The 24,831-nt window shown below is 39.8% G+C and overlaps 1 protein-coding gene across 1 annotated transcript; it reads right to left on the bottom strand.

Annotated features, from left to right (window-relative positions):
• Window positions 1-491: 491 nt before the first annotated feature.
• Vcam1 (vascular cell adhesion molecule 1) lies at window positions 492-19,846 on the bottom strand. The gene is made up of 9 exons (XM_021157820.2): window positions 19,536-19,846; window positions 18,772-19,047; window positions 16,176-16,496; window positions 14,609-14,875; window positions 10,986-11,261; window positions 7,590-7,910; window positions 6,257-6,523; window positions 4,714-4,980; window positions 492-1,403 (listed from the first exon to the last, which is right to left on the bottom strand). Exons 1-9 carry the CDS (start codon window positions 19,597-19,599, stop codon window positions 1,243-1,245), a joined length of 2,220 nt encoding a protein of 739 aa, XP_021013479.1. The 5' UTR covers window positions 19,600-19,846; the 3' UTR covers window positions 492-1,242.
• Between the last annotated feature and the right edge of the window lie 4,985 nt (window positions 19,847-24,831).

The raw sequence follows: 24,831 nt of genomic DNA, 5'->3' as shown, positions 1-24,831 counted from the left end.
GATACCCAGCCATAGCTTGTATGCAGACCACCTAGGTCAGATGCATTGCAGCCTCTCTAATTGTTGGTTTAGTCTCTGTGAATCCCCATGAGCCCAGTTTAGTTGATTCTGTGGGTTTTCTTGTGGTGCCCTTGACCCCTCTGGCTCCTACAATCCTCTTCTCTCTCTCTCCTGCAAGGTTCCCAAGTTTTGCCTAATGTTTGGCTGTGGGCCTCTGCATCTGTTTCCATCATTTTCTGGATGAAGCCTCTCTGATGATGATTATGCTAGGCTCCTGTCTATGACAAACTACAGTTCTTAATTCATTAAGTTAAGATGATATGAATAAATCTGTTTATTTTATCATATTCTCTTGTTGATTTTGATAAAAGTAGTCTGACCATGTTTTGCGTGTCTGTATTAGGTTAGTACTTTGAAGTTTTTACTCTTATAACGCACAATTCCAGAAGACCAAAACAATTAAAGGAGACAATTTACAACAAATGAAACACAACTCTTCCATATTCAGAAACTTTCACTTTACTATAGTATTTATAAAAGATAAGTCAAGTGAAGTCGCATTTAAATCATGTTAGTCATTACACAAGATCCCAATGAAGAAACATGTCCCCGTACCGTACAGTACCATGTAGAGAAAATTACTTAACCGTTATACCATGAATTAGGAAAGTAGTACCTGAAAGTCAACCCAGTGACCTCTTTACCATTTGCCTATAAAAATATAAAACCCTGGCTTCTTTTAAAAACATGAAATCATTGTCAATAAAATTCATAGCAATAAAATTAGGTTGAAGAAAATAAAACATAAAAAGGTGACACTGGTCAGCTGCCTAGTCAACATTAACATTAATATTAAACTTTCCTAAGAAGCATTAAGTTACAACAGTCAGTCCAGGCAACACTCTCTGATTACATTCTGACCTGCATATGGAGTGCTGCTACTCTAAACAACCTTGCGACGACATAATTTTATTTTACATATATACAGTTTATGTTATTTATATACACATCATGGGACCATTCCAGTCACTTCACCGATCGGGACTTGTCAAGCAGAACTTTTCTGGTTGGCTCCTTGCATTCAGCAAGGGATCAAACAGCCACTTTGCCTTCTTTACTGAGAAGGGTTCTGGGAAGTCTGAATGCACGGCTTGGTTTGTGGAGGGGGCAGGGTTGTAATAAACAGTATTAAGGATCTGGGTTTTATAAATAATGTCTCTTCTCAAACATTTCAGATGTTAGCTACACTTTGGATTTCTGTGCCTCCACCAGACTGTACGATCCTTTCATGTTAGCTTTTCTTGCAAAGTAAACGATCATCCCAATGGCAGGTATTACCAAGGAAGATGCGCAGTAGAGTGCAAGGAGTTCAGGCGAAAAATAGTCCTTGTTATGTTCTCTTCCTGGAAAATAACCAAATGGATGCAATTAATGTCTAGTACAAAAGGAAATAATTTAACCACAGTGTGTGTTTTATAGTAACAGTACAACTAGTTCTTCAAAGAAGAAGTGATAAAAGCTGCACTGAGGACCACTGAGACTCAGATAACACATTTTTTTAATTTTTTCTGAAATACCCAAATAAGCAGCTCATGGTTGCAATACTCATGATGGGTACGAAGATGACAGTTTTTTTTTTTTGACTCTGCAAACTTGGGTTTTAAAGGATTGCTTTGGGTGTAAAATGGAAGGGGGAGCACACATTTTAGTGATCTGTTTCATAAGAGTAAGAATCTGAAATAACCCTGTGACACTGCTAGCCATGAACAGAAATGCCTAACATGTTCTATAAGACAATCTATGCAACACTCAGTGTTGCCACTAAGGTAAAAGGTGGAGCATTCTTGTTGATGGTTGGCTGGCATGTGCTTATATGCTATGTTCTGTGTGTCTGAAGCAAAGGCATCTTTATATGATTATTTCCCCCCAGTATTGACAACCTCTCTTGACTTTACTGATGGTCTTTGGAGATTTCACTTAAGTAAATGTCATAGTTACTCATAGAGTGCACACTCAAAATCCAACCACCATAATTTCATATCCCTCTAACAGCTTGTAATTCAATATTTGACCAGTTAAAAATTTTAAAATACTTGCTACTGAATAAATATTTGTTATCTAAATATTTAAATAATAAATATTTATTAAATAATAAATTTATAAATTAAATTTATTATTAAATAAATTTAAATATATATAAATATATTTAAATAATACATACTTATTAAATAATAAATATTTATATAAATAAATATTTGATATTTAATAAATAATATTTAAATTTATTTAAATATTTGAGCTATTAAATTTGTTTTCCTCCTCTGACTGCAAACTCTATAAAGACAGCTATGTTTATATGAGGTGCTTCACAACTAGCCAGCACTTCAGACACTTCTTGGCACTCTATTTTAACATTATTAAAATATTATTTGAGTACTAATAAACTTTTTTCTTTCTAAATCTTATCATTTTGCCACATTGTCATAAATTTAGTACTGAAAATGGCAAGGTATAAATACTTTAAAATCTTTTAAGAGAACACGTGACAACAGCAACACCTTGAGCAACATCTGAGCTTCATAAAAACATCTCCAGAGAGCATGGCATTCTCCCAAGACTTGCTTCTGTTTTTTATTCGTTTGTTTGTTTACACCCCACAGCACAGCCTCACAGTTCCATTTTACTAAGTGGAAGGCTATGCTGTACCGAATCCTGGCAGGGATTAGTGATCTGATCTGGGGCACCATCTGGGCTCCTTCCAGAGCTTTCAAAACACAGAAAGTCATTCAAGTAGAAAGACTTCTTAGCATCATACAAGTGAGTTGTTTCAAATTACTGAAGGATAAAACCGTGCTTCACCTTAAGCATCCTGATAATGTCTTAATTTCTCTGCTTCCTTTGATAGAACTGATGGAAGGGTTATATATTAATGGGGTACTTATAATTGTGGTTACTCATCAATACTGATGTCAAACTAGGAAGAAGTATTTCTATTATTGTTTTTTTTTTCAATTTAATTATTATCTTTGTCTTTCCATTTGTCCCTTAGACATCTGTTGAAAACTCAAAATTGATCCACTTGTTAGGGCAATATTCTAACACATTTTTCCTATTAATTATATAAACTTTGAAAGTTTTAAAGATTCCTGACCATGTGTATTAATAAGATGCATTTAAGCCAAAACCAAACAAGGCAATAAGTATAAGCATTCAGCTATAAATACAAAGGAAAACTAGTTTAAATTATCCAGTGGAGGGGAAAGGTCAACTTTGGATAATTCATATTTGCATAATTCATATGCAATTATTTGAAATCATCTTCATATTGGGAGCATGAATGTCTGGCTGGGTGACTAATATGCTTTCATTGTTCATCTAAAAGATAAATTAAGAGTGGCAAATACGTAAGAAAATAATTAAGCAATTAGGAAAGACAATGTGGAAAGAAGCAGTTTTCATGGAGAAACAGTCAAGCACACACAGGATGACAAAAATCTTCGAAGTGCAAATGCCTGGGGCTTGGCTAAATTAGAGCTAACCAGAGGAAGACATATCTCAGCCTAGGCATAACTGAGATCTCAGTCCATTTCTCCAGAGGCAACACCTTCACACACTGTCTCATATCCAGTAACATGATGGAAAATACTTCCCCACTCTTTGAATACATGGTAACCCCCTTGGCCAGATCCCTGTTTTCAGAACAATCACCACAGGTAGGTAACTAGAAGTTTGACATTAAATTATGATATTTTTCCTTCCTTTAACATTTCTAAGTAGATATATAAATATTGCTCTCATTTGAAGAGGTGCTATGAAGACAGGAAAACCATGTATGCTAAGGTTTGTAATCTTGATGAATGTGACTAGTAAAATGTGTCTGTTTTCTCACTCATGTTCAGAGTTTCTCTACACTGGCATGTGATTAGTTAACTCTCACCGTCAATGCCAGACCTCTTCAGAGCTGGCATTCATTAGCAATGTTACTCACTCTACCAGGCTGGATTTCAGCATACAACAGGTCTTTGGTGTGCAGAGAGTCTAAGGCTTATTAGTCAAGGCTAGCATCAATAAAAATTAGCAGGCACTCACAAGAGAGAAGAGGAAAAGTAAGGAGTGCCAATATGTGTCTGGTGGGGCCACTGCCCCTCCCTTCCTCTTCATCAGGTTAAAGTCGGACAATTGGGGCATGGATTTCAAAGGAAGCTCTTGTGAGATCTTGAGATCCTGCTTAGGATCCAGGCTGCTATCCCCAATTAGCATCCTCACAAAAGAGCCATGCAGAAAATATGCAGTTACTCTGTGCTCTGAAAGCAGAGCTCTTTCCCAGTGGGGAGCAAGATCTGCCCAGGACTGTTTTTCTGCTGTGCCAGCCCTGATTCCTTAGTTTCCTTTTACCCCAGGGGAAACGTTGTAAAGTATATTGTTAAACTCTTAGCAAATCTAAGACCTCAGAGACCAATGATGAATTGGCAACTTTGAAAAAAAATGGAAATTCCACATCATCGATGATTAATGGCCACTTCCTGGCTAAATGCTATAGGATAGAACAGCTGTATCTGATTATTTCAAGAAGCATTCAGAAACAAGTGGTCAGCACAGAATTCCAGCTCATTTTACCAGCTCCACCTAACTGTAGAAACTTGTTACTCTCCTTGGAAACTTGGAATAATTTTAAAAATAAATTAAAAAAAAAAGCAAACACAGAAAGCTAACCTTTTACATCAAGTGTTAAACTTCTTAATTGTGAGCCAACTTCAGTCTTAGATTCACACTCGTATATGCCGGCATCCTGCAGCTGTGCCTGGCGGATGGTGTACGAGCCATCCACAGACTTTAATACCATGTCTCCTGTCTTTGCTTTCTTCTTCAGGATTATCCACGTTTCGGGCACATTTCCACAAGTGCAGGAGATAATAACGGTGTCTCCCTCTTTGACACTCTTAGATGGAAAGACTGTAAGCTGTATATCTTTTGGAGAGACTGAAGAGAGAATGAACAGTTAGTGTGTGTGTGTGTGTGTTGGGGGGAGGGGTACAGCAATCTCTTCCTGACTGAGAACATTGGCAGTCATTGCTAAGCTGTTTGCAATGCTTTCTGTATGAGCTGTAAGGAAAGCAAGCTAAGAAGCTGGGCGTTTGACCAGTTCCCAGTAATCATATTGCAAGCAACAGAAGACATATCTCGGGCTTCTTTTCTAGCCCTAATATGATTCTTTCTTTACCCTGAGGTAGCAGTAGCAACAAATCCCAACATCTACCTTAACAGAATAATTGCAAAGGATGCGGAAGAGTGCAACTCCAGTGCTCCCCAAAGAAAGAACATGTGTGTGTGTGTGGGGGGGGGCAAGTTTATTGCTTCATAATTTTGCCCATGAAACCTTATGGTTTCTGTGTGTCAAGCAGAAACTGTTGTGTTTTCTATCTTGGGTCTTTATCTTGGAGAAGGGAGAGCAATACCTAGGTTCCGCCCAGTGGTTCTCAACAGCAGGCTGAGAGGACACAATTACTGTGACCCTTAACCTCATAGTTCACAAATGGCGCCCTCTTGGGCCTCTAAGCAAGTCCTAGGCAGCTTCTTGGAAGTTGCTTCTCAGTGTCTTGTTCAGGCCAATGTGATTGTTTTCATCCTAAGTAACTTCCTACCCTTGTTTCTTCCCAAGTGTCCCTGAGCTTCCAGCTTGGTTTCTGTAGTGAGCATTTCATTTGCTATGAATAGGATTTTAGGGCAAATGATTTGGTCTGAAATGAAAATCCAATCCAGGAGCAGTGTGGAACTGCTTTTATAATTAATGAATTAATTTTTAAATTTATTTGTATTTTGCACATAAATACAGTTTTGAAATAAAGGTTTTTCTTTTTGTGGCTTTTATTTTTAAATGAATAAAGTAAAGCTTTATTGCTATATTTCATATTAGATATTTTCTTCATTTACATTTTAAATGCTATCCCCTTTCCTAGTTTTTGAGGCTTATTTTTATTTTTTAGTTATGCTTATTTGTATGTGTCTGTGTGGGTTACACACATGTGGTACAGTGCCCAAGGAAGCAAGGAGGTGGAATTACGGACAGTTGTAAGCTTCCCACTGTGAGGGCTGTGAACAGAACCAAAGTCATCTTTAAGAGTAGTGGGCACTCATTTTGGCTAGGCAGTCTCTCTGGCCCCCAAAGGCTTTCTTTTCAAAGAGGATCTTGTTCACCATCAGTAACTCAACAGGAAATGTACTAGCCATAAATAACATAAAGTCACACACTGCTTACCTTGGATAATCAGTTCAACTGATTTTCTGCTAGTTCCAGCCTGGTTAATCCCGTCACACACATAAATGCCGGAATCTTCCCTTTTTGTAGACATGAAGGTGAGTGTAGTATTTTCAGAAAGAGGCTGCAGTTCCCCGTTATTTAGCTGTCTGCTCCACAGGATTTTGGGAGCTGGAAGCCCATCACTTGAGCAGGTCAGGTTCACAGGACTGCCCTCCTCTAGGACAGGAGAGGGGCTGACCCAGATGGTGGTTTCCTTGGGGGCAACTGAAAAGCAACAAACACTTAGCTTGAATCTCTTATGCCCTGAATTCCAAAGAGTCTAGACAATGTTGTAAAAACCAGGCAAAGGACTCTGGGTTAGCATAGTTTATAAATTGTGATAACCAGCCCAGGATGTTTCTGTGGAGGAGACACAAGAGGAGTTAGAATACAGATGAAATGTGGATATTTTCAAATGGCGGAAAGTTCTACAGAACTCTCTTCATGTCAAAAGCACAGAGAATCAAGTATTGTGTAGTGTTTGGGTGAAATGGTGGATTAGAAGTCTCTGCATGACGTGCGGAGAAGAAACAGGATAAGACAGAATTGGCTCTATTTCCAAGGGAAGAAAGAGAAGAGTATTAGAAACACACACACTAGACAGAGAGAGAGAGAGAGAGAGAGAGAGAGAGAGATTGATTGATTGATTGATTGATTGATTGATTGATTGTATGCATTGTCTAGGCATGGTGCATTAGAATATCCCCTGCGAATAAGAAAAACCCATTTAACTACACTCCTTTCCCCCCTTGAACCTGGGTTGATCGTTTGATCAATAGAATGTAGATGATGTGGCATGGGGGTGGAGGGATGCTCCTGATGTAGACCTTTATGAAGCTACTTTCATCCCCACCTTTCTTAGCTGCGTTCTGGCAAGTAAATCTAGACTACCTTCCCTGAGGGTGATACCACACTAAGAAATGACAGGTGGGACAATGCACATAAGGCTCAGACATGTTAAGTGACATGTCTCTGACAAGCCAGCTGCTGGCCTGCCTGAAGATGCTTGAACTGTCCTGAGGATGCATTGAAGATGCTTGAACTGTCCTGAGGATGCATAGCTGGCTGGCTGACCCATTCCTGAATGCTAATGCATAGAATCATGCATAAATAAATAATTTGGTTTGCATTATGAAGAATGGTTTATTATAATCACTGGTATCTTGATTCATCCCCCCCACACCTGTTTTCTTCACAGAGGTTTTAATTGGTAACCTTCTGTTAACTATTAACGGGTGAACATAGTAAAGAAATCCATATTCAATTGTATCTGCCCCATGTATGCACTTACCGTTGACATAAAGAGGCTGTGCACTCTGCCTCTGTTTGGGTTCAGATTCCATTTCACCACTGTGTAACCTAGCGAGGCAAACAAGAGATTTCCCGGTATCTTCAGTGGTGGGGATGAAGGTCGTTTCCAAACTTTTGGTCTCTAGGGACTTTATGCCCATTTCTTCCAAAAAATATTTCTTCATCAGTGTAGTCTCCCCCTTCAGTAATTCAATCTCCAGATGGTCAAAGGGATACACATTAGGGACCGTGCAGTTGACAGTGACAGGTCTCCCATGCACAAGTGGCCCACTCATTTCAATTTCTGGGTCTTCAGGGAATGCTGCAGATATCAAGCAAAAATAATATTGATATGCAATATTCAAGGGAATATTGAGCCAGATTCTATTAAATGCATAGGTCTCAAAGTGACACCTTTTGATGAGTTGGGAATGATATGGTCTCAAGTAGTAAACAACACCATTAAGTATAACTGTACAATTATATATATATATATTTTTTTTTTTTTGAGAAAGGATTTCTCTGTATAGCCCTGGCTGTCCTGGAACTCACTCTGTAGACCAGGCTGGCCTCGATCTCAGAAATCGGCCTGCCTCTGCCTCCCGAGTGCTTGGGACTAAAGGCGTGCGCCACCACGCCTGGCTTATTAATCATAAATAATAGAAACAAAATACTTAGCATTTTAAGTCAAGGAGAAATAAATGCTTGTACTCCCGAGTTTTCTCTTCTGACAATGCCACCTTGAGTTCTAAAGTCACAGTGGCTTTGGCCATCTTATTAATTAACCATATAGTTTAAATATTTGAAATATTTGTCATATATATATTGACTACTAAATATAAACTAATTCCCCTCAGCCTTCATTATTTCCTTCTTCTGAGCAGCCTGATAAAAATGGTTATTATGTAACTTGTTTCATAGCTAGAAAAAGGGACTTACAGTGACAAATAAGACTTTTCATAATAGATCAGATCTCGTCAAAGTCTGTCCTCCAACCTACGAGCCTTGGTTATACAGTTTGTTCAATATCAAAAGAGCATAGAAAGTATCTATGTAGACCAGGCTGGCCTCAAACTCACGGGGATCTGCAGACCTCTGCCTCCTGATAAGGTAAATCCGTAATTAACAAATGAACTGACAGCCAGGCCTGGTGGTGTACACCTTTGATTCCAGCACTCAGGAGGCAGAGACAGGTGGATCTCTGAGTTCGAGGCCAGCCTGGTCTACAGACTGAGTTCTAGGAAAGCCAGGACTACACAGGTAAAACTTATCTCAAAAAAGAAAAAAAGAAAAGAAATGACTTAATACTGTATGTTTTCTCACATGTGTGGAACCTAAGTTTAACATTTAAATTACATACATTTATACAATGATGTGTATGTGCTTGCAGGTCTTAGAACTAAAAGAAGATCAGGAGAGGAGATGTCATCTTAAGGGATGTGGGAAATAGCAATGGTACAAGAACATAGTCAATAGGAAAGAAGGGGAAGCTGTCTGGGGGCAGGGAGGGAAGCAGGTAGAGAGAAAACAGGCACAAGAGGGCAATGGAACATGGGAACAGATGAGAAGAAAGCATAATGACACCAACATCTGATAGTGTGACAATCAAGGCACGTCTTTCTATGCTAACTTTAACCACAAATAAGAAAGTGTAAAAGAACTATTCAAGCATATTATTTAAAGTCTGAGTATGTATTCTCTCATCTGTCTATATAGCAGTTATGATACACTCTATGTACATTAACAAAAATGACATGTCATACAAAACAAAGCATAACCCTGAAAACTAAAACTAAACTTTGTTTTCATTCTTTCCTTAAGTAAAAGCTGTTAAAGTGGTGGATTTTCAACCCTGGCACACTGCAATAGCTGTCATGCTGTTGGGAATGTGCCTAGACCAGCAGATCCTGGAGTCTGGGTAACATGATCGACCATAAAGTTTACACTCCTTTTGAGAGATTTAAATCTCTTAATGGGTACAGTCTTATTCTGAACAAAATCCTGGAGGTTAACACAAGTTTGGGCAGGCCTGTAGATGGAAATGCTTTATAATATGTTCTCTGGAATTGGATGAATACTGGGCAGCACCACCCTCTCCATAAAAATAACTTCACAGTCACGTGGTCACGGTCAGTCACGTGGTCACAGTGACGTTCTTTCCACATTCAGAGTAGACTGAGGGATTCCAGCAATTCATAGAGACTTAGAGTTGAAAAGGATTTCTATTAAGGTGATAAAAATGGAGGGGACAAGAAAACACGTGCCACTTGTTCACTGGGTAAATCAGCTGAAAAGCTGGCGCTTGTTTGTTACCGACCGCCTCACACTCAGACTGAGGAAAACCTGTCTTTTTCTGTGTGTTTCTGGCACTCTGCTGTTTCCCATTGTCCCCCACCCCCGAATCCTGCACATCAGCTCCTCAAATCTGCCTTAAAATGGCTGACTTCTTTTCCCATTTCTCTCTTCCCCTGCTACCTTCCTCTCAACCCCACAACCCTTTGTTCTTTCTTTTATAAAAGAAAAATCAATAATATCTAACATATGTTTAATTAGAACAATATATTTATTATATATACTATATTAAATATCGACTCTTTTATACATAGTAATATATAGTATTATATGCATAAAATAAAAAGAAGCATAACTAGTTGGAGATAGAAAGGGGACAGTGGGTGGAAGGAGAAGGAATAAGACACAGATGAGGGAGAATAGGAAGAAAGCACAATTGCCCATTATTTTCCATTCTATTAAAAAATAATAAATACTGTACACAGTAAAGCTATCTTCCAAAAAATGAAGGAGAAATGAAGATTTTGAGTGGTAATAAAAATAAAAAAACAACAAACAAACAAACAAACAAAAACTCAGTCAGGCTAACAGCCTGGGGATATAGCTCTAGCACAGAGCACTTGCCACGCATGCTCAGAGTCTTTGGTTCCATCTGTACCATCTCAAAACAAAATGAAATGAAGTAAAAAAGGCAGACCAGGGCCTCACTCACAATTTGAATAACTGAGGCAGTCACCCCTCCCCTTTTAATTTTCTGAATGGGCACAGCTCCTCGGCCAGCCGCTCTCACCGGCTACCTCCATACACCCAATGTAGGTGTGGAAGGGGAGAGAGGCAGAGCACGGAGTAAGGCCAAGCACTTGCATGAGGCAGAGAGTTGAACTAGTCACACAATGTGTGCATGCCGTAAACATATGTTATATATACTGAAGAGCTGGGCCAACTGTATTGCATCAAACCACATTCAGAGATCTAAGGATGATTTACAATGCCAAATCTCTCTCTACATAAATGGATATCATTACAGATCCACATTCTTTTTCTTCCAAAAAAAAAAAAAAAAGCTAGAGAAAACAGAAATAATCATAGAGTCATAAGCACTTACAGTAGACCTCCACCTGGGTTCTCTTTTCCAGTGTCCTTTGCAGACAGGTCACAGCGCACAGGTATGAGTGTTCATTCTCAAAACCCACAGAGCTCAACACAAGTGTGGATTTGGCCCCCTCATTCCTCACCACCCCATTGAGGGGACTGTCTGTCTGGGTTCTCCAAGAAAAAGAAGGGGAGTCACAGCCAATGGCAGCACACGTCAGAACAACCGAATCCCCAACTTGTGCAGCCACCTGAGATCCGGGGGAGATGTCAACAATAAATGGTTTCTCTAGAGGAGAAGAAAAAGAGAAAGGATCACATGACTAACGGATAAGATTCTTTTCCTGTTGCATCATATCCCCATATTCAATGTTTTATCTTTCTTGATCTCTCTTCAGCTACTCTCTGTGCCAAGAAGAAATGACTCCTTTCCATCTTGGAGCCATTAGGAGGAAGACCACATATTTTAAGAGTAAACCCATGCTGTTCTGTTGAATCAGGCTATCAGAACAAGTGTAGATAACAATTTGTAAAGAATGTGCTTGGCATCTTTTCAGGGAGATAACCTACCCTCTGCTCTACACAGTCCATCAAGTCGCTATGATGGTGCAAGACCTCAAATCATCCCAGGATTTCTGTGTGTCAAATACCGCAATTCAGTCTCATATGCGTGCCGTTATCTCACTCAATTCCCAGAACAATTTGTGAACTGGGACTATTGTTTCTTTTCTACTTCCCCATTCTTCTGCTCACAGGAGAATGTGTTTTCCCGTTCTGTTCCTCCATCTCCTCATCCTATCTCTTCTTTAAGACATTTAGACTCAGAAATACTAAATGACTTAAACTAAATTTGCAAGTAGAAGGACTGAAACTTGATATGAGGTGGGTCTGACTCGAGAGCCAACCTTTTCTGTTTCTAGACAACTAAATCAAGTCATCCCCACACAGAGGTAAAATGAAATCTAAAAGAGTTACAGGGAAACTACACTAAAATGTCCTCTAATTAGATGTGCTATACTTAAAGAACCATTTATGTTCACGCATTCTCCCATGGACCCTCCTTGTTATTTAGCTTCATTGGGGGCCTGTGGATTATAGTATGGGGATCCTGTACTTTATGGCTAATATTTACTGATAAGTGAGTACATACTCTGCAAAACCACCAACCAAAGAACATACAAAGGCTGGACCTAGCTGCCCCCCCATATGTAGCAGATATGCAGCTTGGTCTTCATTTGGGTCCCCCAACAACTGGAGCAGGGGCTATCCCTGACTCTGTTGCCTGCCTGTGGAACTTATCCTCCTGACGGGGGTGACTTGTCTGGCTTCAGAGGGAGAGGATGTGCCCAAGTCTTGCAGTGACTTGATGTGCCAGTGTGGGTTGGTATCCAGGGGTCTCTTCCTTATCAGAAGAGAAGGGAAGGAAGATGCAGGGAGGAGCTATGTGAGGGTGACAGAGAAGAGTGGGGTGATCTGCAATTGGGATGGAAAGTGAAAAAATAAATTAATAAATGAGAAAAAAGAACTATCCACATATATCTACATATTGAGGGTTCAATATAAAGTAGTATCTTTGACGATCATACAGAATCATACTGTAGACAAAATAAAGATGGCATTAAGGTGACATCAAATATGTTTGATGCATTATCAAAATACTTTATAGTCATTCAGGGTAGAAAGCTGAGTGATCAGGACAAATGTTCAAGTGTCCAAAGTGTTCTCTAGCTTCCAGACACTCAGACTCAGAGGAAATGACATATTTTGAGAGAAAGAATTCTAAACTTTGTTGTTGTTCCTCTGAATTCCTAGGAGTGGCTAGACAACTCTGCAAGTGACAAATGAATCCCCAAAGAAAGTCATTAGAGTGTTCTAGCAAGCTGGAGACAGGCAGAAATCTCAGCATACAATTCTCCATTTCGCAAGGTTCTTTTCTGTACCAGGAAAAGTTGCCTTTCTCGGTTTAGTTTGCATAATTGTGGTATTGTAGCGTTTTTCCAAAGAAGATGTCCTCAAATTATCTCCAAATACATTAATATGCGATTATATTTTCAAAGATATCATTCAACACAGTGGCTAAGTTGTCCAAGTTCCGCCTATGCTACTGTGAGAACAGGGAACTTAGTAGGAGATTCACTTCCTGTCTGTAGAGACTGGCTTCTACCACTGTGTATGCTTGAAGCTACTGGAAAGAAGCTCTTGAAAGTCACTGAAAGGCCCTTCTAACTTCAGCATGTAAGGTTGATAGCTCACATGATACCACCCCTTCCTGTGCCCAGAATGATTTTTTCCCCATTTGAAACAGGGCCAATCATTTCAGAATCAACCACCTCAGGACAGACAGCAAGCTTTCCACACATTCAGCTTTCTAGTATCTTCTCTAATCATTTGAGAACAGCAGTCACCCACCTGAATTAAGTAACTGGTGGTGTTTGAATTCTACTTTCTTAACCATTTAAACTTAAAATCCATGTTTTCATAGGTTAGAAAAGAATGTGTTCTCCATATTTACAGTTCATGTTTTCATTCGCCAAATATTTACTAAACACTTACTGTGTGTCAGGTACAATACTAGCCATCCATAAATCCATTCAAAGGCACAAATGCAAACACAGAGAGTTCCCGAGTTTCTGAGTTTAAGAACCTTGTAGTTAATGGACAAATTCAAAGGCATACTTTTTTGTGCTTTTACTGAAGTATATACTTTGATTTATTCATTCCACATTGTATAAATATACCAAATAACACACCGTACCCAATGTATGTATACAGTTTTGATTGGTCAAAAATTTTTAAATTAATTTTTAAAAATAGAGAAATTAGCTACAATTGAAAAGGCATAGGTTTTAAAATTAAGAACAGCATATACATGGAAGAAAGAACCATTTGACCCCATGCAAATGATGAATTATATTGCGTCTGAGTTTTTCAGCTTCCTCACAGAGCAAGATAAAGACAGAGATAACATATAAAGTAGAAACTCTTGGCAAACATTGGGTGTACAGTCAATTGATGGCCATTAGTAATCTGAGACTCCATTCTCCCATCTGTAAAATGGATAGAAAATGTCCCTTAGTTATTTCTTAGAGGCTGTAGATAGCTTATATAAAATGCCAGAAATACAGCTGATGTTTGGGGAAGGTTATTGTTTAAGAAAATCTTACAAAATCCCAAATGAAAAGTTATAGACTTAGATAACAGCAAGAAGGTTGGTTGGAAAGGAAGTTAGGTCATAGGAAATCATCTTGAAGCAGAGTGGTCAAGATTAAGTAATTTTGAACGGGAGCATATATTCAGTCAAAACAAGTATGTGGCAGTGGAATTCCTGAGTATGTGCAATGAGAAGAGCTGGTGAAGTAACATGAGAATGCCAGTATCCACAGGGCAGGAGAGGCAGACCACACCACGAAATGAGACAACAGCAAAATGACAAGAGCTAGTAAAGGACAAGTGTGGAGGTGCTGGAGAAAGAAATCCCAGGACGGATGAGGAGGATACCTACATACCTGTGCTGTGTGCTGAAGCACATGACTTTCAGATGCGCCATCATGCAAAGCTACAGAAGGCATGTCACCATTGGCATTGAGTCGCTATGGCTCAACCCCCAACAATGGCACCTCTTCACCTTCTACTCACCTTGAACAACTAATTCCACCTCTGCTGTGTCTTTCCCAATCAGATTAACTCCTTTACACACATAGATTCCAGAGTCTTCCATCCTCATAGCAATTAAGGTGAGGGTGGCATTTCCTGAGAGAAGCTGGAGAACTTCATTATCTAACTTCCTGCTCCAGAAAATCTCAGGAGCTGGTAGACCCTCACTGGAACAGGTCATTGTCACAGCACCACCCTCGTGAAGCCTTGTGGAGGGATATACAGAGATCGTTGTATTCCTGGGAGAGACTGAAAAGGCAGAGCATAGGAAGAGCCATTATCATAAACAATCATCTCCATCCAGTGGGGATGATGTCATTCTCTTGTAGACTGTATTCTTGTGCCTCCACAAAACTGCTCTGCCAAATTGGAGTCAAGAATTACCCAGTCGTTACGAAATTAGACCGGCTACTTTCTAACCAGTAAATTACAGTTTTTGATCTTTAATGTTTTCAGGGAGCCACAGATAGGTAGAAATTAAGAGAATCCCTTAAAATTAAGGGAAGTTAAGGAAATCCCTTTTGTGTTTCAGCCTCTTACTTAACAACTGAAGTCCTGTAGAGGAATATTTGCCATCCAGGTCAGCTTCAGCACTTTACGGAGGGAGACAATCTACCCAAGACCAACCAACTGGCTTTTATTGTCATTAATTATTGAAAAAAAATTCTCTTACTTAACTGAAATTTTCCTGGAATATGGTGATCATAGTCTAGCATTCTGTTCTTACAGGTAAATGGGTAATGGTCTTTTATCACACAACTGACTTTCAGTGACTTAACTATGCTCTCAACATGCTATATTCTGTGAGGAGAAATATCTTCCATCTTGATTGTTTTCTCAAAAGGTTGTTGAAAGCCTTTTCTATCTAATTGTGCTTTGGGTAAATAAGATTGTACTTGACATCAACTCTTTTGAATATAGGACTCAGAGTGGAACACAGCATTTCAGTTTTAACAAAGTACAATGAGTTCCATGCGACATAGTCCAATATAGGAACGGACAGGAGCTTCACATCTACCACAGGAGGAGCTAGGAGCCAGAAGACAAACCCTACACCTTCCCACTTACTGCATGTGAGCATCCTCTTGTACGTACACACACAGACACACACAGACAAACACACACACACACACACACACACACACAGAGAGAGAGAGAGAGGGGGAGAGAGTAAGAAATCATTTTGTTATTGTTTAATCTGAGAAATCAATGTTTCAAGGCTTATTATAAAATGTTATAAAACATCACTTGAGCCTATTCCCTCTTGTTAAAGCAGATGTCAGTGTTATGATGATCCCTCCTGGATAGTCAGGAAAATAGAGGAATTAAACAACCCTAAAGTCTCTCAGCTAACAGGGGGACATGACACTCAAGTGCTCTAAACCTAAAATCTGGTGTCCTGTTCTTTTAATATCATATCCTGGATAAATAATGCAATAAAACATATTTCTTCTTAATCTATTTGTTCCACTTATTGTAACAATAAATAACATAATGCACGCCCAAGACCAAACTCCCACAGACCAGAGATCACTAAGCAAGTACTTACTGTAGACTTGTAGTTCTTTCACAGTCTCCCTTTCTTTGAGTGTAGAATCAATTTGGTCAATGTGTAATTTAGCTCGGCAAACAAGAGCTTTTCCAATATCCTCAATGACGGGAGTAAAGGTTACTTCCAAACTCTTGGTTTCTAGAGACTTTGTCATCTCTTCCGAAGAAAAATCCTTACTGTTCATGAGCTGGTCACCCTTGAACAGATCAATCTCCAGCTTGTAAACTGGGTAAATGTCTGGAGCCAAACACTTGACCGTGACCGGCTTCCCAACCTCCAGGGAGCCACTGAATTGAATCTCTGGATCCTTGGGGAAAGCTGTAAAGCCAAACAAATGCACAAGTAGGCTTTTGGCTTCTGTTGAGAACACCTCTGACTGTTTCAACACAATGGGGATCCTAACAAATGTTTTTGTTAATACTGGGCTTAATTCAGCAAAGCTAATTGGTTTAAGTAGCTAGTCATGGTTTGTGGCGAACACAGGAAGCACTTTTTAGAGGCCATTTCAATTTTAATTCTGTGACTGTTAAAGAGTATGTGTGGTTAAAGAAAAGAGAAAGAAAAGCCTGATATCTATTAAAACTGATCTATATATGTAACATAAAGAAGTTTGCTCTCTTCTAACTATGACCTTGGATGATGGAGACCACATTTCACAGATAAGGAAGCTTGGCTGTAGTGTGACTGCAGAACCAGCCTTGGTCACACAGCCAGTCCATGGTGAGGCTGGGAACAAAGCTCATGATTTCTGTCACTCACTCTGCACTGAGATTCCAGTGACGCCTCACACCCCATTCTCTACTCTTAGTGCAGATACAGTTCCACATTCCAGATGAGAAGCCCAGGAGGGCTCAGAACGGTATCACAAAGAAGTGTTACTATGTAAGGTTGCCTACCAAAGGAGGAGAATGACTCTTAACGGGCTGGCTTCTGAAAATGAGACCTCTGGCAAGAACTCATCCACCAGAAAGACTTTCCTATGCAATCTCCCCAGACTTGGTCTATTCCCCTAAAAGCCTCACTCAGTGTTCTAATCTGCATTTTACTGAACCCAGCAGGACAACGGAACACGCGCCTGCCCTGCCCCCTCCACACATGTACACAAGGTTTAATCTTTCTTATTACATCTGTTCTGATGGGAGCTCATTAGTGTCCCAACTCCACAGAATATTACAATCAAACATGGAATGGAGACTGAACTGTTAACATCAACAAGAAACAAGGATTCTTGCAGGGGGTTGTGGGGCGAGAGCAGAGAATATAATTGAATCCAGAAAGCTCCTCACTTCTCTTTTTTAACTCTCCAACTGTATAGTACTTGTGAGCACAGGGCGAAGGAGCTGGAAATGCTTTATTATCTAAAAACATAGGATTTTACATTTCCCCTCTGATTATTTATGTCCATCACACTCTTCAGGAAATGTGCCTAGAATCCACACAGTTTAATGACAGGTAATATAAGAGCTCGCTACTCTTTCCTGGTATTTATATAACAGGACCTTCCAAGGAGCTCAGAAGGCTGCCTAGACATAAACTATGCATGCAGAGCCAGCATAATTGAAAGCAGCCGTCCAGGCTCAGCTGCTTGGGAAGCCCAGCTTCAGGAGGGGCTTGCTGAAATTTCAATTAAGGTTCATTGGCAAAGTTGGGCTGGAGCACAGTAGGAAGGTACCAAGGTGATTAAAAGATGAATCAAACAAGATGCTCATGAAGAAATGCCTTATGGGAGTCTCCTTTTTCTTTCTTTCTTTCTTTCTTTCTTTCTTTCTTTCTTTCTTTCTTTCTTTCTTTCTTTCTTTCTTTCTTTCTTTCTTTCTGTCTTTCTTCCTCTCTCTCTCTCTCTCTCTCTCTCTCTCTCTCTCTCTTTCCTTCTTTCTTCTTTTTGGAAAGCAACACCATCAGTAACCAAAGAAAAATGATTCCTATAGGGCCCATTTCCCTCCACCTCTCCTTGGTAGTTTCATTTGCCGATTTGAGGATGATAGTAGGATGCATTTTGGGTAGGCTAGGGTAATATGGGTACCTGCACATATGCCTGAGACAGATCTAACTTATTAAAGCACAAAAACTCTCTGAGGTATAAAAGCAAAGCTCTCTGGCAGCAACAATAAAAACTCCCAAATTTATCTGCATCAAATGAGTGAAATGTTAACAGATGTTTTAATTACGTCTATGCAGAAGGTTTGCATACTCTCAGAGTTCCCGAGCCTACAAGCAGATCCCAGAAAGAAGGAACTCATCGATCCTTTGGATACATTAATACATGAACGTGTAGAAATACCCCCAAATGAAAGATTAGAGGGGAAAAAACCCCAACTAATAGAACCAGGGGGAGGTTCACTTTGCAGCTAAGAATTGGAGCCAAGAAGGTGTGAGTCTCTTTTACATGGGTACCATTTTTGTGGCAAACAAGGGTACAGGGGTTAAAATTTGGTTTCCTGTTCTTAACTAGCTTCTTCTTTCCCTGGCTTTATTGAAATTGTGCGTTTGCTAGCTAAATATCTAGATACTCTTTAAATGTCTCTATTTAATATATCGTTAATTTTTTTTTCAAACAAAATCAAGAGAAAGCAAAGCTCTTTCCTTCACTTACAGTAGATGTCCACGTGAATACTTCTTTCCAGCTTCCCAGAGCCACATGTTGCTGTGCACAGGTAAGAATGTTCATTCTCAAAACTGACAGGCTCCATGGTCAGAACGGACTTGGACCCCTCTGTCCTCACCTTCGCGTTTAGTGGGCTGTCTATCTGGGTTCTCCATGAGAATGATGGTGACTCGCAGCCCGTAGTGCTGCAAGTGAGGGCCATGGAGTCACCGATTTGAGCGATCGTTTTGTATTCAGGAGAGATCTCGATTTTAAAAGCTTGAGCTGGAGAGAGAGAGAGAGAGAGAGAGAGAGAGAGAGAGAGAGAGAGAGAGAGAAACAAGTTTACCATGGTCTGCCTCATACTGTGTCCTTTTTCTCTTGTGCAGCAATACAGTGTCCAAAGCACAGCTGGGATGATCTACTTTTTAAACTGCCTCAGACTAATAGCACAAGACAGACCCAAAGCCCCAAAGTTGCTCTTGAGGAAGGTGCTGGAATCGTCACCGCAAAGAAGAATGCTCAGTTCTGACTTTGAAGCCCATTGCACAAAGTTTTTTTTTTTTTTTTTTTTTTTTTGTCACTTTCTAAGCTTGATTTCATTGTCGAGTACAGGAAACTAAAGAGATAGACCCACTACCGATATAATCCAAATTACTCAGTTGACAGTGAAAAGAAAATCCATCCCCAGCTCTGTGAGAATACTGGCTTTTATACCAAAACTCTGTAGTACACCAGAAGCTGCAGACGTGTGAAATAGGTCAGGAACTTACAGACTGCAAAGAGTATCCAAAGTACGGTTGAGGCTCCAAAGACCGCGACCATCTTCACAGGCATTTCAAGTCTCTGCTTCAAAGCCTTCTTTGTGCCCCACGTGAAAAGTGTCTGGGAAAAGTGTTCAGCTTCCAAAGCCAGCCGGGCTGGTGTGAGTGAAATAGAAAGTCTGCTCTTTATAAAGGGTCTTGCTAGAGAGGCGGAGGGAAATCCCTGCAAGGGGAAACCCAGAGCCAGGGAAAAAGTTTAACTGACAGCCAGCCAAGTCCCCACGTTAACCCCTTCAGCTGCTTTCTGGGCTGAAGTCATTCTGAGTCCTGGGAAACAGGACACTTCCAAGTACATAAATCTCTGGCTTTTCCTGACCTTCAGCTCTGAAAGGGCTACCTCTCCTGAAAAGATGATTGCAAAATGAAACTGCCAACAGTGTGTGTGTGTGTGTGTGTGTGTGTGTGTGTGTGTGTGTGTGTAAGACAGACAAAGACAGATCACTTGGTAAATAACCACTGACTTTTCTTCATTAAGAAATGCATTTGCAATTAAAAAAATAAAAAGTGTTCTCTTTCAACAAAAAGGAAAATATCCTTTATTTGTTATTATTGACCCATTATCATGAGTTACTCTTTTAGAATGGGAGTCAGTACAACTTCTTATTTTTATACTCTTTTATTCATAAGTGAATTTTTGACAAAAAAAAAAAAAACTCCCTGAAACTAACTTTCTGAAGTAGTAAATGAAAGGACGTTGATGCAGAATGAAGGGAATTATCTTTTCTTTTGTTTGACAATGCCCCAGCCCTTTGACCCATTGCTGGATGACAGGAAGTCTTTTGCAGACTTGAATGCTAAAAAATGGGATCTGTCTACTAAATTTTTGTGGTGGATTTCTTTGGCTGCATTATTTCGCCACAAGTCCAAATTGAATATGTAAACAGATTTGCTTTAGGAGATGAAATGACAACCATTGTTTTTATTATTATTTTCTACTCCCAGTGAAATGACTTTTTGAAAGACTCAATTAAGCGTCTTAAGTGCCTCTGTAGGTCTTACACATGCATAGCCCATGTCCTTGCAAAATGCTTGCCCATCAGAAAGAAACCGGAATAGCCACTTCCTTGTATTATACATATGCGGGTTTACCTCCCACGTGGCATTATCAGTTCCCTGCATGGCCAGGACTAGTTCTTATTCATACTTGTTTCTATTCCATATATATGTATATATATATATATATATATATATATATATATATATGTGTGTGTGTGTGTGTGTGTGTGTGTCATGGTTTATATATAACAACTATAAAACCTGCAGCATCCTCTAGATGTTTAAAATCTAAAAGAGAAACATTCAAAATACAGAATGTAGTTCATAAGTGCCACGTGAGAGAAAAAAATAATTCCACAAGAAAGGTGCAAGTTCCCAGACATCTGGGCACATGTAAAATTAACAGTACCATGTCATTTGACAAAGGCTATCAGTGAGACCCACAGTCGCCAACTGCTCCAACCTGGCAGGAGAAACTTCTGAATTTCCTCTTGAGAATGCACGTGGCTCCCACTGAGAGGCAAGTAAAAAAAAGGCAGTTGAGAAATATATTCTAGGGCTATGACGACATATCCAGGGATCAGTGACATTACCTGCCATGTCATCTAGAGGACCTCAACAATGTCCTGTCATAAAAGGAGAGTGTAGACTACTCCCTACTGATTCTCGCCTTCTCCAGAGATCAAAGGCATGTAAGAAAATGTTAATCCATGTCTTTGACACTTAAAAATAAATAACTCCTTGGATCATGCAGACTCATCTTACTTGGTATCAGTTCTCACCCAAGTGAGTGGAGGAATAATTCCTATCAGGAAAGGAGAATAGTGCATACAACAGAGGAAGTGAAAAAACCTATTTGGTGGATTCCACAAGGTCAAATCCTTCCTCATTTAAGAACCACTGCTCTAACATCTAGCTAAAGAGCTCTTCGTGGCTATGTAGACCGTTTATAGCAGCTTCATCAGAGACCCACGAGCCTGGAGTTTGAAGTTGGATCACGTGTTTTTGAAGCAAATACTGAGGACCAAGATTAAGCCAGTCCTAATTCTGCAGTCCTTATATGGTTAATCACCATGATTCTCCTATGGCCGTTCCTTCACCAAACATCACGTCTGTGTCTCAGATATAAAATACAAAAAGTAAAGGGAAAGGACTCAAAGGCATGGAGCCTGCCTTCTTTGAAGGAGCTTCCCAAGAAGTTGTGGGGGCGGGGGGCGGGCTTTCACTGATGTCTCACTGAAAAGGCCAATGCCCCATGTCAATCAAGATTCTGTCGGAAAAGCAGGGCAGAAATGGATGCCGAGTTAGGCAGGCAATTAGCATTCTACCTGTTTGTAATTCAGCGGAACTCATGGAGTGTTCTATTTGGGAAACTGCTGTATAAGTACTGTGGCGCTCTAGCAATACGGAAACACTGGCAAGGACGACATTTTGAGAATGAAAAAGACCGTCATGATATCAATGAAAGATTTCCACAGATTGTCAATAAAGGGACCATTGGTTTGTCTGCAAGTCAAGGAAAAAAAAATCTCTCTCAGTGATCTAAGTTAAAGACTTTCTAAAGTTAAACTGTAGAGAGAATCATGTGCTAAGACAGCTAGTGTCATAAAGTCATTGTGGCTTTTAGGGATTTTGAGGAAAACCTTACTAATCACTGAGAGTAAGAAAAAATATATATATATTCAACAAAATGCACACATACTATGTATATTGATTGAATTTTCACAAAGAGGATGTTTTGTTACACAACAGAAAGGTTTTCAGTATTAAAAAAAAATTCTCGGGAAGGAGAGATGGCTCAGTGGTTAAGAGTACTGACTGCTCTTCCAGAGGTCCTCAGTTCAATTCCCAGCAACCACATGGCAGCTCACAACCATATATAATAGAGATCTGATGCCCTCTTCTGGTGTGTCTGAAGACAGCTACAATGTACTCATATAAACAAAATAAATCTTTGTAAATCTCTACTTTGTAAGTTCACTTAGGAGCATTTGAATTTTGTCATTGGTGCTCTGGGTGTGCCATGTGTTTGTGTATAGCAATTCAAGTAAACAGAGATGCGCTTGCCTAGTTCTGTCTTCTTGGGATGCCCTCTAAGGTTTCTACTAACCCCCTTCTGTGAGTTTTTATAAGAACAAAACACACACACACACACACACACCAGATTGCCTTGAACTGATTCTACTGTTTCAACAGCTTTTACCTTCTGGCCCTTAGAAGGCATTCATGCTCATTTCTACTTTTACCTGACTTGATGTTAGATCTGTTTCAGGTGTCTATAAAGTGATATAAAATAAATAAGATATTTCTTCTGGGGCAGTAATTCTAGACTTTTTTTCTTTTTCTAGTAACATTTCACAGTTTTAAAATTCTTTACCTAATCTTCAACCAAAGTGCATTTTGGTCACTGCTATTGAGCTGGGAGAAAAGGGAGGGGGCGTTATCTTTATATTCACAAGATCAGGAAACTCAGAAGTTCGGTTGTTTGCGAAATAGCAGACAGTGAGTGATCCTGGCAATAAGAAACAAGAATTGAGTTTTAAACCCAGTTTTCCTTCCCCAGGGATTTCTACGTGGTACACGCTATTCGACCAAGCCACCTTGATGTCTGCAGGAGGGTTTCACCTTTCCTTCAAGCATTAATGCCACCGTGAGATAGATTTAACAGTTAGACTAGGGTAGTCATTCTGACCCAAGACTGTGCCCACTTCTCAACTGGTGAATAATAACTTCCTAGTACCACCTTAGAGCTACTGTTTTGTATGTTAATACCATAAGAACATACAATGAGCAATCCAAAATCGTCTGTAGTTACCCACAAACAAAAGGAATGAGCAGACAGTATGGGAACACCCTAGCAACTTAAGACTGGGAATCTAAGTGTAGAACTCCACTTGGCCCTTATTGAAGCTTAGGATGAAAATTAGTGACGTCCCTGAGCTTGCAAACATCCCTGCTCCCATAATCCAGTAGCTGCTTCCAGTGGATCCAGGTGGGAGTTCTTTTGATGAGAGCTCTATACACCTCCTTCAATCATTCAATCTGACTCCAAAGAAATTCCCTTTCTCACAGCGAGGATTTAAGAAAATAGTCAGGTCTTTGCCCATTCTAAATGATTGTAAAAACACGTGTTTACATTATTGAGAGGAGACTTGGAGAAGGCGTGGCACGAGCTCGCAGTTGACAAGAATGAGGAAGCACGTGAAAATGAACAACTAAGGTGGTGGGAGTAGGAGAATCTCTGTAAACCACGCATGCTGTGTCCACTTAAAAATGGCTCATGCACGTAGGGGGTCAGAGTTTATCACATGAAAGAAGTAAGAAATTATATTTTTCTGCTATTCAACTATCTCACAAGTGTATTTCCCCAAGGTATAATGCCTTTGGAAATCTCCCCTGAAAATATGATAGCTTTTACAAATAATTGATTATAGTTCGAATCTTTCTTAGACAGCACTAAAGGTTTCTTTTTGGAACCTAATGGATTTTTAAAGAACTGAAGCTCAGCAGCAAATGCTAAAACCATTTTAACATTTTTAGGATACCCGAAGAAAAAAGTAGTCAGAAAAGAGGACGCAGAATTCTCTCTGTCTTGTAGATGGAAGAGTAATAGGAGATAAGGTTCTTGACTCCCAAGGTCAAATTTTTCTCATCTGCAGAGCAAAAGGAGAGCCAGATCCAGTGTTCCCCAAACCACTCTGTTTTGCCATGATGAGTTCTAGGCCAATAATGAGTAGCCTACGAATAGTGGTCTCGTGCTCCAAATGTCTCAGGATTTATGTCCACAGGCAACGAAACAGAGATTCTCTTGAAAGTTGTGTGTTCAGGAAGAACAACAATATCAACCAACCAGTCCCCCAAGAGCTCCCAGGGACTAAGACATAAACAGAGGAATACACATGGCTCCAACTGCATATGTTGTAGAAGATGGCCTTGTCATACATCAATGGGAGGAGAGGTCCTTGGTCCTATGAAGGCTCAATAGATGCCCCACTTTAGGGGAACTGAGTGTTGGGAGGTGGGAGTGGATGGGTGGGTGGAGGAACACCCTTATAGAAGCAGGGGGAGGGAGGATGGGGGAGGGGGCTTTGGAGGGGGGAGACCTGGAAAGGGGATAACATTTGAAATGTAAATACAGAAAAAAATCCAATAAAAAATAAAAATAAAAAAGAAAGTTGTGTGTTCTTTGTGGAAACTCTTTTCATAAAAATCCTAGTTGAAAATTGTTCAGTGTCAGAGTGTCCACCTT

Source organism: Mus caroli, unplaced genomic scaffold (assembly GCF_978045245.1).
Source record: "Mus caroli unplaced genomic scaffold, Mus_caroli_1 scaffold_3, whole genome shotgun sequence".
NCBI classification, from domain to species: Eukaryota; Metazoa; Chordata; class Mammalia; order Rodentia; family Muridae; genus Mus; species Mus caroli.
Note: the sequence above shows the minus strand (reverse complement) of the source record. Positions and strands in the feature narration are given on the sequence as shown.